The 18,414-nt window shown below is 35.4% G+C and overlaps 3 protein-coding genes across 3 annotated transcripts; all 3 read left to right on the top strand.

Annotated features, from left to right (window-relative positions):
• The first annotated feature begins 831 nt into the window (after window positions 1-831).
• Window positions 832-2,799, top strand: LOC111402610. Its single transcript, XM_023030990.1, has 4 exons — window positions 832-1,212; window positions 1,336-1,438; window positions 1,771-2,017; window positions 2,110-2,799. Exons 2-4 carry the CDS (start codon window positions 1,403-1,405, stop codon window positions 2,550-2,552), a joined length of 726 nt encoding a protein of 241 aa, XP_022886758.1. The 5' UTR covers window positions 832-1,212; window positions 1,336-1,402; the 3' UTR covers window positions 2,553-2,799.
• Window positions 2,800-7,962: 5,163 nt separating this feature from the next.
• LOC111400203 (histone acetyltransferase HAC12-like) lies at window positions 7,963-13,699 on the top strand. The gene is made up of 11 exons (XM_023027629.1): window positions 7,963-8,238; window positions 8,326-8,598; window positions 9,429-9,557; window positions 10,146-10,346; window positions 10,455-10,597; window positions 10,971-11,187; window positions 11,992-12,131; window positions 12,353-12,431; window positions 12,535-12,921; window positions 13,117-13,347; window positions 13,429-13,699. The coding sequence occupies exons 1-11, from the start codon at window positions 7,963-7,965 to the stop codon at window positions 13,444-13,446; spliced, it is 2,094 nt and encodes a 697-aa protein (XP_022883397.1). The 3' UTR covers window positions 13,447-13,699.
• Window positions 13,700-14,003: 304 nt separating this feature from the next.
• On the top strand, window positions 14,004-16,396 carry LOC111400988 (probable transmembrane ascorbate ferrireductase 2). The gene is made up of 4 exons (XM_023028494.1): window positions 14,004-14,324; window positions 14,481-14,529; window positions 15,643-15,842; window positions 15,978-16,396. Exons 1-4 carry the CDS (start codon window positions 14,181-14,183, stop codon window positions 16,281-16,283), a joined length of 699 nt encoding a protein of 232 aa, XP_022884262.1. The 5' UTR covers window positions 14,004-14,180; the 3' UTR covers window positions 16,284-16,396.
• Window positions 16,397-18,414: the final 2,018 nt, after the last annotated feature.

The raw sequence follows: 18,414 nt of genomic DNA, 5'->3' as shown, positions 1-18,414 counted from the left end.
TATTTTTATTGTTTTAAACCCTTATTTTGGTACGTTTTCTTGCCCCTGTATAACAGCCAGATTTATTCAATTATCTATTGGACACTCATTGAGGATGTTTAGGCTGTAAACTTCATGTTAAGCGATCTAAACATGCTTTAATCAACATAACAGCATTTAGATCAATGCGGAATAATATTGGATCGAAAACATACCTCCCGCCATTGCCGTTCTTCACACACTTTCTCTGTCTGTAGATGGTGTTTATCTTCGGGTTAAGGCTCTTCTAAGCCCTCTTCCTCACTGCTTAGATGGTGTATGCAAAACTGAACGTGAAAAATAGGCTTAGGGACCTTCCGAATGAATCTTAACGTCTTTATAATTGCTCCCTCCATCAAAGAGCGGTTATGCACTTCTTCAGATCATGGGCGGTTACTGAACGTGTGGGATATGAGATATATATGGACCACTTTTTAGTTGGTTATAATTCAACATCAATGAATTACATGATTGGGATTATTCAATTAAAACGTTAAAAAATATAAACGTTCTTGATTTGTATTACAACTCACAAGAATTGGAAAAATGTGAATTGTGTTTGATTTCAGAGGATTGATGACGTGGTTATTGGTTGTAGCCAAGTAGATTAATTCGGGGACTTTTTAACCATTAAATTTATTCGGGTGAATTGACTCAAGTCTGACAGATTGCCATTGGAATTGATGAATTCGTTATGTTGAAAAAATTCTAATCGCATTTTGCTTTGGTGAAAACCATGTAAGGAACAGTTTCATCCTATTCCTTGAAAGAAGAAATAATTTATGGAGATCAATTTATTGTCCAAGAAACCTGGAAATCAACATTTCAATTACAGTTATATGCGAATTTAATAGCTTGTGTTTCTGGAGGAGAGTGTTCTGTTTAATCAATTGCCAAGCATAGAAATCTCTTCAAATTGTGAATTGAACATATGCACAAGTTACTGCATCCTAACTGCAGCTTTATTTTCCCCATCTTTTGCAGAATGAATTTGTAACATCAAGATGAATACAAATGTATGCATCTTGGATCTGGTGAATAATCGTAGAATGAAGAGGTCTGTCCAATCGTTTGCAACTCTGCAACAGCGGTTCAGTGATGGTTCCAACCATCAATTTTCTGAAGAACAACTGCAAATTCTTGGATATCCAGTCCCTATCCTGATCGTAGAAATGAGTTGAGAAGAAACGAGATGTGAGTTTTGAATTTGTGGGATTAGTAATTCCTTAGGTTCCACCAAGTGTGATAAATGAGGCTATGGCCATGCGTTGTAGTTTGAAATTTTCATTAACCTTCTTAAGTGTAACTCTTTTGCAGTGAGAAAAACTTCCAGCAGAAAACAAATCTGGAGTGGCAAAAACAGCTATATGACTTCGGCTCTGACATGGGAGGCAGCCTATTAGGTGGTTCTGCTTTCAAGGTATTTGATAAAAAATCAGTCAGGATTTTTCCTTCTCTCATTTTGATGATTCGAAACTGTATTTTTTTTCCTTTATGGTTGTCATTTAAAGTATTTCTACGTCATGTTTTCTTGAAATATCGAACGTGTTATCATCATTATGTCTCACTGCGTCCTCTTTAATGAAGATGGATGATATGTTTCTTCCATTAATGATATAATGAATGAGTAGATTGAGGATAATTAGCTAACTGATTTATCAGTACTGTGACAGGTATAATGAACTAACTTTTTATTGGTACTGTGACGTACCTCTCATATACTTGAGCTCATACATTCTTTAATTGCTTTAGGAGCGTGTGAATCGGAAGATGCTATCAAATCAATTGCAAAACCTAAACCAGCATGAAATAATTGATGCTCGTGCTCTTTATGAAGCATCTTCCTGTCAACCCATTCCTAGGACGACGGCAGCTTTTGGGGGATCTGGATTTTACAACTTAAATTCATCTTACCCTGTGTTTGACTACTCAATGGCATCCACTGCTGCCAGTAGCAAAGTCAGAGTCAGTAACATCGAAAGTTCTCTCCACTTTCAGGGTAGGTTCAAGTATAAGTTGTCTTGAACATGTTGGTATAGTTTTCAGGCTTCAAAGATTAATAATCTTATTCAACGGTTGTTTCAAATGCAGAACCTCAAAATGACACCCATGCGGCCGTCTCTACATTAGTTGCTTGTGATGGCAAGAACATGTTTTCCTCAGTGGACCTAAATAATTTTCCTGACGAGGTTTCTCCTTCTCCCGAGAAGATCTCATCTATCACGGCTTGTTCTGATGGGGACTTGCATTCTTATAAGGATCATTTGGAGGGCGGACAAGCTTTTTCTCTCAGTAGTTTGCAGGGATTCAAGTCAACATCAGGAAACAATATTTTGCAGCACCATATTAGTCTGGGTTTAACTCCTAAAACTAACGCTGAATTTTCTAAATTTGAAGTGTTTCTATGCCCAATTATCCAATTCAACTTATTTTGTCATGTCATTGTATATAGTAGTAGGATAAGTCAGGAAACAGTTATAATTTCTGATACGACTAAATTTCTTCCACATCTGCCAATTTCCTGTCACTCTTAGTTTTCCTGAACCTGGTCTGCTCTCTGAATGACTCCTGATTAACTGTCTTGGAAAATCATTTTGTTCTCTTGGTTGTGTCAGATATTTCTTTATTTCTATTGCATCATTAAACTAATGGAATATTGTGCAGTCAACTTTACCATCATACCATGCAAAAAGTTGACAGTAAACCCTTTGTCTGGTTCCGCTTAATGAACTGATTATGATTATGTCAGTGTCGATTATGAAAGAATTAGAATATAATTTCTTTCTGACAGATCAATTTATTTTTTTCCTTTTATTTTTAGTAAACAGTTAAAATAATCTAAACCAAATGGAATATTAGCCCCTGTTTGAGCTCCATTATAGTTAGATTTTTGACAAAAAAAAATGTATTTTGTAATAGTGATCTTTTTGAAGAATCTGTGATTTAAAAAGAAAGAAAAGTTTTGAATTTACACGAAATATTATTTTATTTGAGAATGTGTGTTTAAAAAGAAGAAAGAAAAATGTATTATCAAATTAATGGAGCCCAAACAAGGGCTTGGTGTAGTTGAAGCTCAGATGCTGGAACCAAAGCGGAGTCATCAGCTACCTTATCCTTATTTTCAACATTTTGATGAGTCGTCTGAGGACCAGACAAATGAATGCACTGTGGAAATTAAAGAGTGTTATAATCAAACAGCAGGAAAAACGTCACTGAAATTACCCCAGCTGCTTGTAGATCAATCACGTGCATTTCAAAGAGAATTTTGGGATGTTCAACCTGCCAAACCTACTGATTCAACACTGTCTTTGCACAATATTCTTTTCTCATATTTTATGTACAAAAGTATGCCAGTGAATGCTGAGAGCAGGCAGGACTTTGTGGATTATATGCATTTGACAGTGTGCAATGACCAAAGATGTGTATGTGACTATTGAATTTTGATATCCCATTTTGATACCTGTCTTTATACTGGTTGTAGCATATGCAAGCCTGTTCGTGATTTAGTACCTGTTGACAAAATTTACTCAGGATCTGGAAAGTTGAAAAGAGATCTCCGATCTATAGATTCTGATAGAATAGGTTCCTACATTATCGAAGATCCTCAACCCTCTCCTAAACGTTTGAGGATAGAGAATGTTGTTGCACCTGATGTTTGGCCTATGGGTGCAGTTGCTTTTCCAGTGAAACAGCCCTTTCATACTAAAAAATATCCACAGCGGTTTGGAATTCCTGTACATAACAGGGAAGATGCAATGGAGGTAAACAAGGAATTGTTAAGTTTCATGGAGGAAGAAACCATACAAACTGCTGTGATTAGGACCTATATTTCAGATAGCAATGGGGAATGTGCAAATGGTTCCTTCAGAAGAACTGAAGGACATTTGAAGTTGGGACAGCCATCTGAAGTTCCTATATATAATAATGACTCAGATGAGATGAGCAAGGAAGTGTTTAGGTTCACAGGAAATTCCAGGATGAGGGGAAATGATGCTGCAGACAACAATTTTCAGGGTAATGGCTATGCTTGCAGTCTACCTGTAGAGCTCACTGTGGCTTGTAAACAAGAGGAGATGTACTTTGAATGCACTGGCAATGTCAACTCCTTTGTAACCTTTAATGCTCAAATTTTGAATTCTGAAAGCATGCCTTCTCTTTCTGAAGAGCAGATTGTTGGTCGACAAGGAGAGGAGATTAAACCCATGTCTACGGCTGAGCATGTTGGACTAGTTGCAAACTGTGTATCAGATGAAACTGCAGTTCATAATCAACTGGGAATAGAATCGAAGGATTTAAAAAGATTAGGCATTTCTTTAACTGATTTTTTCACAGAAGAGCAAATAAAAGTACACTTGCATAGTTTCAATCAGTGCAGAAGCCAGGTTTGTAAAGTAATCATTTTAAATTGGATAAATTTTGTATCCTTTGTAATTTATGGATTACTTGAATGGTAATAATCAACTTTAAACTATTCAAGAATTCACGTATACACGTATATAACTTCCTCTCTTTGGATAAATGACAACTAGATTCCATCTTTGATCGATAGATATTTTCTTCGTTTGTCCAATGTACTCATTTTAGGGAATCGTATCTGTTTTATTTTATTTTTTTTAAAACTACAATCATATAATTTGATGACATCTCTCTCTCTCTCTCTCTCTCTCTCTCTCTCTCTCTCTCTCTCTCTCGCTCTGTGTGTGTGTGTATAGAATGCTATGAAGGGATCAATGGAAAACACAGATGGGCATTCTGATGCAGGATGAAAATGAATTCCTGCAAAGTAGTTAGAATAGGCAGAATATAGCATAACTAGAAGAAGAAGAAGGTGGAAGCAGTAAGAAAGGGAGAGGAACCGGAGAGAAACAAGGGGGAACGAGAAGAGACCAGGGGACAGAAAGGGAGAAGCAAGGGGGGGAAACGACCGGCTGCAAGCCAAAATCAACTTTCAATTCTAATTCATCATCAACTGTCTCAAATGAGAAACAAAACAGAAATAAATAGCAGAACACAAACCCTAAAGAGAAGGGATTGGGCCAAACCCACTAAACAAGCCCAATAACGAAAACATAAACAATAGTCCAAATAAAATATAACTAATAATCCAAATAGAAAATAAATAATAAATGGATATCCGCATCAACTCTCTCGGGGTGGGAGAAAAACTCGACCCCGTCGAGTAGATAAAGCAGAATGTTGCACTGAATCTAATGCGAAAGGCTCCAAGTCATGCCACGGGGGACGATCTTTCTCGATGACCAAATACCGAAACTCCACAAATAATAACAAGGACAGTTGTAGCTTATCCTCAAGTATATGATCCAACCAAGGAGGACGATCTTTCTTTGTAATTACATACCGATACTGAACTCCCAATAGTAAAAATTCATGCCACTCATCTCCAAAATCTTCCTCATTGGTCAACACAACCTGTTTATCTAAAATAGCATCGATTACATTTTTATGTGCTGTGATATGTGTTATTGGAGTGAAAATGGTAATATATTTAGGTTGGGGATCCACACAAGGAAGTAGAAAAGGATTATCAAGGAAATTAAAAAGGCTTTTGTAAGTAATAAGTCTTCAATATGTAAAGTAGAGTGGTGGCCAAAATGTGATTAAAAATTAATGACATGTGCTTATGGACCAACATGCTTTAAAACTTTAAAAGGACCAGCACTACCGTCTTGCAATATAACATAATCCCCAATATGAAATTGAAACTATTGTTTATGCAAATCAGTTTGAAGTTTATATAATGCATTACTTGCGTGAAATTGTTTATTGATCTTAATATGCAAGTCATGAAGATGATGCACAAATGCTTCAACTGATATCGACACACTAGCATGTGGGGATATGAAAATAAGGTCTAACGGCCGCCTAGACTTATAACTATGAACAACTTCAAATGAATTCAAACCTAGAGACCAATTTATAGAATTGTTATACGCAATTTGAACAGTTGGGGAAATCAAGTCTCAATTTCTAAGATTTTTCCGGACTAGAGATTTGAATAAATTGCCAGGACTTTGGTTAACGACTTCATTTTGACCATCAGTTTGAAGTTGGTCAATAGTGGGGAATGTTGATTTAATGCTAACCACAGGCGACTGGATTCTCCAAGGGTGGCCAGTGAAATCATCAAGCTCTTTGAGTTGTGCAAGGGTATGACATATAACATGTGATCGAGAGTTGTCAGAAACAAGAGGTATAATATCTAAAGTCTCTGGAAGAGTCTGGAGTCCACCTAAAGAAGTGTCCTCACTATCATCCAAGTCATCAAAATCTTCGAGTTTAGGTTCATAGACTAGATCTTCTAATGGCATATCTATTACATTCTTTCGTTCTTCCATGACTAAGGTTCGATTAGTACATTTGGAAGAAATGTGGCCAAAGTCCTTACAGCTGACGCACAACAAGTGAGAAGAAGTCCTTGAAGTTTCAAAAATTGTACCCTTATTTTCCAAGATTGTATGAAGATTAGACGGGGAAGGTCTTAGAAGGGACTTAACGGGAGGAGGTGGAGCTAATGAAATCGAAGGATGTTTGTCAATGTGCTTTCTACATGGAGAAGAAGATCTTGGACTATCACGACCTTTACAATTATTTTTTCAAATAGGAGGAACATTAGACGGAGAAGGCTTTATGATAGACTTATGACGAGGTGACACTAATGGGATGAGTGAACGACGATGACCACGCCTTTCATATGGAGTACTAATAATCAACTCATAATCTCGAGTTAACGAGTAAGCGTGATCAAGAGTAGTGACACCTCGAAGGAGAAGCTCACGCCTAAGATCATCTCTCAGACCTTGGCTAAACCTACTCAAAGTCGTAGTCTCGTCCTCAATTAAATGACATTTGATTCGAAATTCCTCAAATTATGCGATATACTCAGTCACTAGTTGATTTCCTTGTTTAAGGGCATTCCATTGAGTAAGAATTTGAAAATTATCTCGTTCTCGCTCACGAATCTGATCCATATACCTACAATCGTGTCTAAAGCATTTTTGATCACCATGATGATGATGATAATGTCTATTATGGGACACTTTGGATTTATGAACGTCGGTTGAACGAGGGATTTTCTTAAAGTTGTTCAAATTAGCAGATAAAGCCTTACTTTCTTCAAGAATAGTAATCACCTGAGTTTGGATAGCCGCTATTTGTCGGGTGAGTGCATCAAATTGTGAGGGGTTCATATTTAAAGTAGTAAAGTGATAGGACGACCACTATGCAATTGTACACAAAGCAATACTACCTAAATGAAATGCAATAGAGAGACCAATATGCATCAAGCACCAACGATTAAAACATCAATTTGAAATTCTCTCTCTCTCTTTTCTTCCCTTCCAAAAATGCAAGTTAATAGTGCTGATGCTTGTAAATAATAAAGCAAGGGTCCAATACTTGTCAAGATCAAATGGTATTGTCAAGATTTTCAATCAGGTAGATACAAGAGGTAACAATGGCACATCAATTCAGTGAGATAAATGGGGCAACAATGGCAAGTCAATTCAATGAGTGATTCCAGTCAAGTGAAGTTTGAGGCCAAAGTTGTGATAGTAACAGCAACACAAAGAATCTAAGTGATGCACTTTTAAAATAGAACAACAGTATAAACCAATGAGAATTAGGAGATAGCAACTCCCTGTAGTCTAGTTGCCTAAATTGCTAACGATTGGGCCTCTGATCGGCCTGTGTCAAGTGTCTCCAGCTCCTGAACTCACGGTCATTGCATATTCTAAATTGTTGGCTTCACTGAAATTGGACAAATGCTGAAATAGAAACCTCTGTGTAACTGAATGGGTTGCTTGGTAGTAGAGACAGTAAACTGCTTGATCAATGACCCACAAAATAAGCCCAATAACGAAAATATAAACAATAGTCCAAATAAAATATAACTAATAGTCCAAATAGAAAATAAATAATAAATGGATGTCCGCATCACATTCTCTTGGTGAAAATACGTGCCAGTTATGTGCCGTAGATAGGCTCTTGTTCACCCCATCACCTGTCTATTGTTCATCTTGCGGGGATCGTATTAAACATAAGTTGACTTATTATTGGACAGAGGATGAAAGGGGTGCAAGGTACTGCTTTTGTCTATTGTGTTTCAGGGGGTCTCGTGGTGGTAGTATCTCATTTAGGGGGATGATTTTTTCCAAAACAAAGCTGCACAAGGACAAAAATGATGAAGAAGTTGAAGAATCAGTATGCTTAGTTTTCTTTGTGCCTTTTGCAGTTAATTCCATTGTATAAATTTGATATTGAATTCTGTTTACTGTTGTATGCTTGTAGTGGGTACAATGCGATGAGTGCCAACGTTGGCAGCATGAGATATGTGCTCTCTTTAATCCAAAACAGGATTTGGAAGGGAAAGGAAAGTACATTTGTCCATTTCGCCACTTAGCTGAGATAGCAGCTAAAGAACATGTGTCCACACCTGCTGCATTCGGGGCAAAAGATCTTCCAAGATCCATGCTTAGTGATTATATAGAAGAGAGACTCTTCAGAAGTCTTAAGAGAGAAAGAGAAGAACGAGCAAAATTGTCTGGAAAGTCACTAATTGAGGTAAGTTAAAAAAAAATGAATTTCGGTTGATGCATTTTCAGCAATTTTTGTATCTTTATAGCAGATGACAATTGATCTGGTACTTAAGTTATCTTACACTTGGTATTTTAAATTCTGTTTGTCATTTAGGACGAGTAATTCAAGAAAATAGGACAGCAGTGAAAGGTTTTCTGAATAATAATTGATCAAATGATTCGTACAACTTATTAGACTAAGAGTACTTCCTAATTATCTGTTCCCTCTGCCCCCAAGCAAAAAAAAAAAAAGGAAAAGACCAAACTACATGTCAATTTTTAGTGCTAGATTATTGTTATGGAAAAAATATCTTTGAAATATTATCTTTCTTCTAATGTTTTCTTCTTTATCTTATACGAAAATGACTCAAAATCTTTAAAATAATATAAAATTGCTAATTTTGAAAGGTGAACAATCGCATTAGATTTTAAATATGAATAGATTGAGCCATAAAGATATCTTAAGAAACTTGCTAGTGGGGATCAAACAGTTTTCCTCCTCAACTTCATGTACTACCATAGTGCTGGGTCTCTAAGAATTGCAAGTAGAATGTTATATTTTAGAAAATTTTCAGTCTCTTATTCATATAGTCACAATGAAAACTTGTCAAATCGTCTTCTTAGTTTCTGTTCTGCAGAACAACAGAAGGTAAACATCTCCTTTAAATGGTTTCTTCCCTGGAGGTCCTACGCATATCTTTCATTGGTTTATCAAAACAGCTGAGATGTGACTTCTCACATGTATGTATATGTCTTTATGCTTAACCATTTTTATTCTGATGCTTCATTTCTTTGACACATTCTCCCCATTAACAGGTACCTGAAGCAACAGATCTTGTAGTTCGAGTTGTGTTAGCTGTCAACAAACAATTAAAAGTGTCGCAAAAGTTTTTAGATATTCTCCATGGTGAAAATTATCCAACAGAGTTTCCATATAGATCCAAGGTAAGAGGTAGTATTCTGATCAAAATTAGAATATTTTCTTGTTGGCAGGCTTGAGATTTGAAAATGGGATTAAGCCCCTTTTTGGCTTAGCTCAAATCAGATTTAAGTAGATTTCGATAAAAGTTGATGAAAATATGTGGTTGAAAAGTAGACAAAAGTTATGGGTCTCATGAAATGTGTGATTGAAATTGAGTTCGAGGAAAAATGAGTTTTAGAAAATGGGGCCAAACAGGGGCTAATAATTTCTCAATTGTTTTGATAATTCACTCACCAGTCATGTTTTCAATGTTTATAAAACTTTTGGCTGACATATAATGGTTGACAAATTTCAGTCAGTCTTTGCTCTATTCCCCTTCTAGACTATTAATAACACGCGCCTCTTATATTGAAGGTATGCGTGAAACATTACATGAGAATGTTTCTAAATTTCAAATAATGTTCAAATTTTCTAATAGGATTGAAGTAGAAGAAGGGAATAAAGAATCTTTTAGTGGAGATACTTTCTTGTACTTGAAGCATGTTAATTTTGCTTTTCATGGTTCTTTTCTGTGTGAATACTGGAGTTATAATTTGAAAGTCCTTTTTCAGGTTATCCTTTGGTTTCAAAAAATTGAAGGTGTGGATGTCTGTATCTTTGGAATGTACGTCCAAGAGTTTGGTTCAGAATGTAGGCAACCAAATCAACGTTGCATCTACATTTCATATCTTGATTCAGTCAAGTATTTTAGACCTGAAATTGAAACTGTTACTGGAGAGGCTGTACGTACCTTTGTATACCATGAAATATTGGTCAGTTTATTGTCTCTTATCCAATTTCTTCTTTGTTTAGCAGTTAGTCTCTTCATGAAATATATGAATTAATTGAACTGTTTGCTTTCCCCTTTTGTCACTGTGCAGATAGGATACCTTGATTACAGCAAGCAACATGGTTTTACGACCTGCTACATATGGGCTTGCCCACCTATAAAGGGGGGAGATTATATTTTATATTGTCACCCAGAGGTGCAGAAAACACCGAAGACCGATAAGCTGCGTCATTGGTATGTCTCCTTTTCTTCCTGCTCATACCCCCTCCTTGGGTTTTCTGAAACAACTTATTATGACAGTTGTGTTATTGCAAAAGAGATTGGATATTTTCCACCTTTTTCAAGTAAGAACTTTGTCCTTTCAAATTCTTCTGTTTCTTAGTGTTAAATCATGTCTAGCCACATTATACAAAACATATGGAATATTTAACTTGTATTCTTCTCACTTTTTCATTAGTTGTTTTTACAACAAAATTTTGTAGGCCCTACTGTATATTAATATTATCCAAATGAACCTTTGATAAATATTCGACAATTTATTAATATCAATTGTCTATTTGTTAGCAAGTTTAGGTTTTCATCTCTGGATGAACTTTTGTGCCTGCAGGTACAAGAAGATGCTTAGGAAAGCAATACAAGATAATGTTGTGGTGGATTATACTAACTTATATGATCACTTCTTTGTTCGGAATGGAAATTGGAACATCAAGATAACAGCAGCCTGTGTACCTTATTTTGATGGGGACTACTGGTCGGGTGCTGCTGAGGACGTGATTCAGAGTATCGAGAAAGAAAGTGAGGGATTTGGGAGGAAGGTGAAGAAGGTAGTTACAAAAAGAACTTTTAAAGCAATGGGATATAGTGACCTTTCTGCTGACGCAACAAAAGATATTCTAGTGATGCAAAAGTTATATTTCTAATAAATTCTTGGTTCCAGGGTTCTCTGAGACTTTATTTGCTGCGTTTTATTTAAAAAGCAATAAGAATAGTTAAGTCCATGTGCCAGAATTTTTTTCCCAGCAAATGTATTTCATGTACTACCAATTTTTTATAGTCACACCCACGAAAAGGGTCACCACACTGGGTTCTTTATTAGTCAATTATTATTTTAATTACCATGGTCATGGTTTTTAAACAATTTGACCTGCTTCCTAATAAACTCAAGATTGCAGTTAACATCACCTAGTAGCAAGATACTGGATAAAAAGAAAAAAAAATTATTGGCAACATTTTAGTTGAACCTAGTAGTCTTGCCAAGTATAAGGTAAGTAATAGAGTATTATTTCAACTATGCAATTTGGATCAACTTAGTTCATTTGGAATTTGTTCTTGAAGAATTAGTAAATAAGGACGTGGTTTTTGTGTAGACCTAGTCTTGAACTTGGATATTGGTCCACACTCCCTTCTCTTCCCTAGGTAATGAAGAAGAAATCAAACTCTTAATATGAAAGAAAGTAAAAGTGATATTGTTCTCTTTGTACTAGTAGTTATTTTAGTTTCTGAATAAGCAAGAATTTTGGATGTTCAAACTCGTGCTGACATAAAGGTTACAACTGATAACCTTTGCTTTTTGTTGTTGTATTGTCTACTAATGCTTTATGTTTTCTTCCTCTTCCTCCCATTGATAGCTGGGGCAGAGCATTCTACCCAAGAAGGAAGACTTTATCATTGTCCGCTTGCAGTTCACTTGCATAAACTGCCATGAAGTGATACTATCTGGAAGTCGTTGGTCTTGTAATCAATGCAACAACTTTCATTTATATGTCAGGTTATTATCAGTTCCAACTATTTGAGTATCATGTATTTGTATATCAACTGCGGAAAACAACTGTTATTTTCTCTCCTTCATCTCTTTCCCTTGGCTTTGAACTATGATTTTGTCCTTTGTTGCACATATTATTTGTGCGGAATACTCGTACTAAAACATTGATTTAATAAAGAATTATGGAAATACCTTCTAGATTATTTTACTCTTGTTGTTTACCTCAGATGCCTCAAACCGAAGCAAAGCTCTGACAAAATAATAGCTCACACTGTCATCAATGGGGAAAAACATCCACTGTGTCAGGTGCGCTCTGAAACTTCAAATTTCTTGTTTCCAGTTGCCTGGAGTTGGCCAACATTGTTCATGCTAAATTTTCTTTGTTCTTATTGGCTACTAATCTTTTCAGATTGCGGTGACTGATGTAGCTTCTGATACCGAGGACAACGATGTCATTCTAGACAACAATTTCTTTGAGCAAAGACACTCTTTCTTGAGCTTTTGCCAGGCAAATCACTACCAGTTTGATACACTTCGCCGTGCCAAGCACTCATCCATGATGATACTGTATAATCTGAAGAGATTGATGGAACAAAACAAGGGGATTTCCTGCAATATTTGTCAAAAGGATATCAAGGTGCAATGGCATTGCAAGATTTGTCCTGAATTTGATGTTTGCGCTGCATGCTATCAAAGAGAAGGTGGCAGTTGTCATATTCATGAGTTGATTCAGCGTTTATCCAATGCTGATCGTGAAACAAAGATTAAACAGATTCAGTACCGGAAAGTAATGGAGGTATGACTCAGTTCTCGGACATGAAAAGGATGATAAAAGAAAATTCTTTTGTGTTGTTATTAATAAGATCGGGCAATACTTGTATATTCTATCCTCGTTTTATAGTTTCCATAGTTTATTTGTGGCTGAGTTAACCTTAAAAAGGAAACCATTGGTGAAATTTGTGTTTAATCATCCAAATAACCTGTTTTGCAGAAAAGCGAACTGCTGAATCTTCTAGTGCATGCTAATTTGTGCAGAGAGACGCAAGACAACCCCGGCTCCCATCCAAATTGCGGTAGTGTTAAAAGGTTTTTTCTCCACTCACGCAACTGTGAAGTTCGATTTTCTGGTGGCTGTAGACATTGCAAGAAAATCTGGTTTTTGCTGTGTTTGCACTCGAAGAACTGCAGAGAATCCAATTGCAGTATGCCGCGTTGCATGCAAGTTAGAAACTTGCATTTTTCTATCAAGATTTTTATGCTTTCAAATCGAACTGAATTAGCATTTGAACTCTGTATTATGCAGGGAATTGAAGAAATATAGAGAAATGCATGCAACAGTCTGAAATCTGTGGAAGGACAGCACTTACAGCGAGGCCTCTATATGAGGTTGTACAATAGCAAACTGATAAAATTAGCTGTTATTTAATAATCGCCCACAAAAAAAATTACTCGTATAACAGAATATTGAATGATTTGTAGAAACTAATGAGGCAAAGTATTTAGTGGTTACTGCAAATTTTGTTCTAGAAACAACATGTACCATTAGACGACCCACAACATTTTGTAATATGAAGTCGTATTGTCTTACATTTTTAAAATTTTTTAAGTGAGACTTATTCGTACTTTTTGAAAAGATTTGGGTCTCTTGTTGTAATTACATTTTTCTTTTCTTTATTTCTTTTTGTTTATTTAAAATGTAAGGATTAATTCGTCATTTTGCAATGTTTTTACAAAATAAAAGGATGGCGTGGACGATTGTGCAATGTTTGATTAATTTAAATTTAAATACAGAGAAGATTAATTTAAATTTAAATATAGAGAATATTTGTGCAAAATTAGCAAACAGTAGGACGTTTCATGCTAACATAGCCTATTCTATTAATACCAGGGTGATTTTTAGCCGTCCGATGGTATACTTGACGCTAATTTTGATGGCTTGAATAGTCTCTATTTGGCGCAGTATATTTCTTCATAGAGATCTGGATTTGACTGCAAAACCCTGAATCTCGCTCTTCGTTCAAGATTTGTCGCATTTAAATCTCTCTGAAATCTTCAATGGCAGTGCCGATGTATGGGTTTCCGATCTTTGCGGTCGTAAGAATTTTCGGAATTGCTATAATTGCACTTGTTTTAACGTGGACAGTGCATTACAGGGGAGGCTTGGCTCTCATTTCCGACAACAAAGATCTCATCTTCAATGTACTTTTTTATATCTTCCCCGGACTTCTCATACAATTTCGTCGGAGCTAGGTTTAAGTCTGTATGAACAGTGTCGTTGGAGAATACAAGTCGCAAATTTACCTTTCTTTAATTTACCAGCTGAATGTTTGATGATCTATTTTAATGGTTTTGCAGGTTCATCCTGTTTTAATGGTTATTGGCCTTGTGCTTCTGAACGGTGAAGGTAAGGACTGATTCTGTATGCAAGTGAGCTGATCTTTGTTGACTTTACACTATTAGAGAAAAATCCGTAAACTGTTAACTTGTAAAGTATGGGGATATTAACTTGAAAACTACGGACATGTAGTCTGGTTTTCGCATATCTCACAATGATAAAATTGAAACCGAAATGTAATGCCAATTTTTGACAATTGTATTCAATTATGTTGTAGCTTGAAAAATATGGTGATCTAGTCTTGTTTTCTTACATTCTCGAAGTGATAAAATTGAAACCGAAATGTATTTGCTATTTTTTCACAATTTATTCAATTTTGTTGTTGCCCTGTAACTTATATGTCTAACTCACTGCACTTATAGTGCGTTTGATTGCAAGTATGGAATTTGCATAGAAAGAAAAAATAATTCTAGGTAATTCAATTGCCTAGAATTTATTTGCATAAAAATTATCTTTGATTGATTTAATTTTCAACATAGAAAATATTATACTTGTCCGTTTTTATTGGTGGGTAGATAAGAGAGAGTGAATTTTTTCCTAAGGAAAATATTTTCCTTAATTTTGAGAGAAATATAGTCACGTAACCAAAAGTAGAAAAATGTTTTCCATGGAAAAAATAGCAATCAAATAGCACAAAAATAAGAATTTGGGTAGAAAAAATACATTTTTCATGAAAAATATTGGCAATGAAACGCACCTTATTGTTTTATATTAATGTAGGTTCTCCGTGTGGTGATTCTTGACGCTTTTAATTTGTGTTCTTCTACTGTTTTATCCTGTAATTCATTTAAGTCACTCTGTTTCTTTCCTTTTAACAAAGGATAAGTTAAAATTTCGGTAGAGTTTGTGATGAATGGAGGCAATTTCCTTGACACAATGCTGGATTTTCTGAATGATGATGCTGTTTGTCTTTTATATCAAAACAGAAACTATAGCACCAATATTCTAATATACATTCGTACCCTTGTGTGCCTGGCACCTGCTAGAATTTGTTTGAATGTGTCATCTTACATTTTGTTTGGAGATGCTCTTATATCATTTATTTGGGAATTGGGAGGTTACCGGCTTCTGGTCCTTATTCTCAGAAGCATGGCTTTAATTGCTTGAAATGGATTTCTGCAGCCATGCTAGCATACAAGACTGTCTCAGGAACAAAAAGTTACAAAAAATTAGTTCATCTTTTTCTACAATTTCTGGCTTTCTTATTGGGCATTGTTGGACTATGGGCTGCTTGGAAGTTTCATGTTGATAAAGGCATTGACAACTTCTACAGCCTTCACTCATGGCTGGGCCTGGCCTGCCTTCTCTTATTTGGAATTCAGGTAGTTTTTAGAATTTCAATGCCTGTGCCCATAATCAGTACCATTCATTAATATGTAGCATTCTCTTTCTGGAAAGGATAGATTTTGTCCTTTTGGGTTCATCATTATGTTGATTTATTCATATTACTTTTGTAGTGGGCTGCTGGATTTGTGACCTTTTGGTATCCAGGCGGTTCAAGACACAGTAAGGCTAGCCTGCTGCCATGGCATGTATTTTTTGGCATTTATATGTATGCTCTAGCTATTGCTACTTGCACTACAGGTATTTTAGAGAAAGCCACATTTCTTCAGACGAACCAGGTAATATCACGATATTCAACTGAGGCATTGTTAGTGAATTCTTTGGGTATCTTGATAGTTGTTTTGGGCGGTTTTGTGATTCTCGCGGTTGTCTCACCTGTCCATAGGAAAGGTGACATTCCCAAAGGAACAATAGACTAAGTATAGCATAGTCAATTTGGAACATACCTGTGAAATTGTTTGTAATGAGAAAGAACTGACGCTATCAAAAGTAATAACATTCTTGGCTGCTCGACTGCCAAATCTTTATATCAGTGTGTGCTAATGCATCTTATAAGCTGCTTACGCCCCCTAGTTTAGAACACCTGAATTAATGAAAAATTTTCGAACTTAAATGTATGGTCATCACCTTTATGTACGCGACGTAAACTCAATCTATATGCCTCGATAATCGTGGAAGAAATAAAAGACAGACGGTGAAATATTGAAAACGATGCTTGCAATTTTTGCTGAATTTAGGTGCCCTTCTTCTCCCAGTTGGCCATTTAGGGTGCCCATTGTTTACAAAAGTACTATTGCAATAGCATTGCTAGAAAATTGTGTCAACAATATTAGCTGAAAATACTTAAAAAAAGAACAGGTTTCATAAACTGTGGTTTTGGGCTTTCAACATAATTTGATGGCCTTTTTTTAGCCCAGAATCAATCTCCGACACCATTATCTATGGGCAGTTTTTAATTATTTTTAATTTATTTAGTATTAATTCTTCTTATCTGTAAACATTCTTCACTGAAAACCATAAAATAAACTGTAATAATTATTTCCTGCTCAAAGCAGAAGACACTGCACCTTTAGACAAATGACACCTATGAGAGAAAATATCAAATTCTGTCAATCATTTCATTGCCAAATTAATGAAAAAGGAACATAACTATCTAGTCATTGTTTTAAAAAGTGTGCTACATAGATAAATGTAGCTGAAAAAATTAGGGAAATGCAACTTGTCCCAACTCAGGACTGACCAAAATTCAGGGTGCCGAGGTGGGAACATCTTGACTTTTGGATTTGAAAAAAAAAAAAAAAATTGAAGTTGAAATCACATCACCTCAACCCCCTGTTTTTGGGTCGGTCACCGAGTTGAGACTTGTAGCACGGCTGAAAAAATTATTCTCCATTTCAAGCCGATTGGAATTCTGTCAAGGGATAAAATGGACAATGTCTAAAAGTTCGTCCATGTTAGACAGAATAATCTAGCAAAATTTAAAATTTTCCTCTCTTTCTTCATCTCTTGGTTTCTTTTTATTTTTAGATCAAAGCAATTGGAGATGAAATTTGAACGTGATCATTTCAATATTACGTGAAGTGAGAATCTTTTTATTTATTTGTCAATGAAAAATGCTAAAAGAAAGTGATAGATTACAACATTTTTATTTTAACCTTTAGTCAAGCGTCATGTACGTTCCGTCCGAGATCTCCAATTCTTCCCTTTCCCGGCCAATTATCGGGCTACAGCCTCCTATGAACTTTCACTCGGTACACACTATAGCACGCAATGGACCAACCCGAAATGAGAAACATGACACACTGCAATATGAAACGTGAAAATGCTATTTGTGGAAGTATGAGGTCATTTTTATAATTTCAATAATATTCAATTTTACCAAAGCTATATAACATTAATTCTCATGTTAATCTTTTTCTATTACCATGTATGATGTCCACAACAAAAACTAAGAACCTCAATCCTTAATCAGAGTTCGAATTTTTTTTGTTAACTGTTTCTGAAAGGTATCTTGGAAGTTTCCAAATTTTATTCAAAAAAAAAAAGGAGTCTTATGAAAATTGGAAGTTCTGCAAAATATAGAGTTTTTAACATTGATTTCAATTTGCAAAATTCGATATTCAAATCTACAAAGATGTGGAAGATGATAAGAAAAATTCTGAAGAATGTGAATACAGGTGGTTGAAATCAGGGGAAAAAAATGATAAATACAAAATAATAATAATAATAACTGTGTACCGTGCTAGCCATGTATTAATAGATTAACCTCCTGTTTGATAGAAATTAAAATTTATATTTTAATACAAATCAAAGTCAACAATTAATTTTAATAACACATTTTATGGGTTTCATGCAAATTTATTCTCATTAATTGCATTTTTAATTCACTTAGTTGATGATGTGTCAAGAATTAATTAAATATAACGAGATCTTAACTTACCAAATAGGGCTATAAATTGGGTTGACTGAGAAATAAATGACAGCCAGGATTTGAATCAAATTATTGTACTACTTCAACAGATCACCACCATACCCAGTCCGCAAATCCAT

Source organism: Olea europaea, chromosome 10 (genome assembly GCF_002742605.1).
Source record: "Olea europaea var. sylvestris chromosome 10, O_europaea_v1, whole genome shotgun sequence".
Classification (NCBI taxonomy): Eukaryota; Viridiplantae; Streptophyta; class Magnoliopsida; order Lamiales; family Oleaceae; genus Olea; species Olea europaea.
The sequence above is the reverse complement of the archived record's forward strand: the minus strand, read 5'-3'. Positions and strand labels throughout refer to the sequence as shown.

Coding starts and splice junctions, on each gene's coding strand:
- LOC111400988 (XM_023028494.1), top strand. CDS start 14,181: ATGGCAGTGCCGATGTATGGGTTTCCGATCTTTGCGGTCGTAAGAATT. Junction 14,325..14,480: donor ACAAAGATCTCATCTTCAAT/GTACTTTTTTAT, acceptor ATGGTTTTGCAG/GTTCATCCTGTTTTAATGGT. Junction 14,530..15,642: donor TGTGCTTCTGAACGGTGAAG/GTAAGGACTGAT, acceptor GGATTTCTGCAG/CCATGCTAGCATACAAGACT.
- LOC111400203 (XM_023027629.1), top strand. CDS start 7,963: ATGTCCGCATCACATTCTCTTGGTGAAAATACGTGCCAGTTATGTGCC. Junction 9,558..10,145: donor AGTTTCCATATAGATCCAAG/GTAAGAGGTAGT, acceptor GTCCTTTTTCAG/GTTATCCTTTGGTTTCAAAA. Junction 11,188..11,991: donor TTGGGAGGAAGGTGAAGAAG/GTAGTTACAAAA, acceptor TCCCATTGATAG/CTGGGGCAGAGCATTCTACC.
- LOC111402610 (XM_023030990.1), top strand. CDS start 1,403: ATGGGAGGCAGCCTATTAGGTGGTTCTGCTTTCAAG. Junction 1,439..1,770: donor TAGGTGGTTCTGCTTTCAAG/GTATTTGATAAA, acceptor TAATTGCTTTAG/GAGCGTGTGAATCGGAAGAT. Junction 2,018..2,109: donor AAGTTCTCTCCACTTTCAGG/GTAGGTTCAAGT, acceptor TTTCAAATGCAG/AACCTCAAAATGACACCCAT.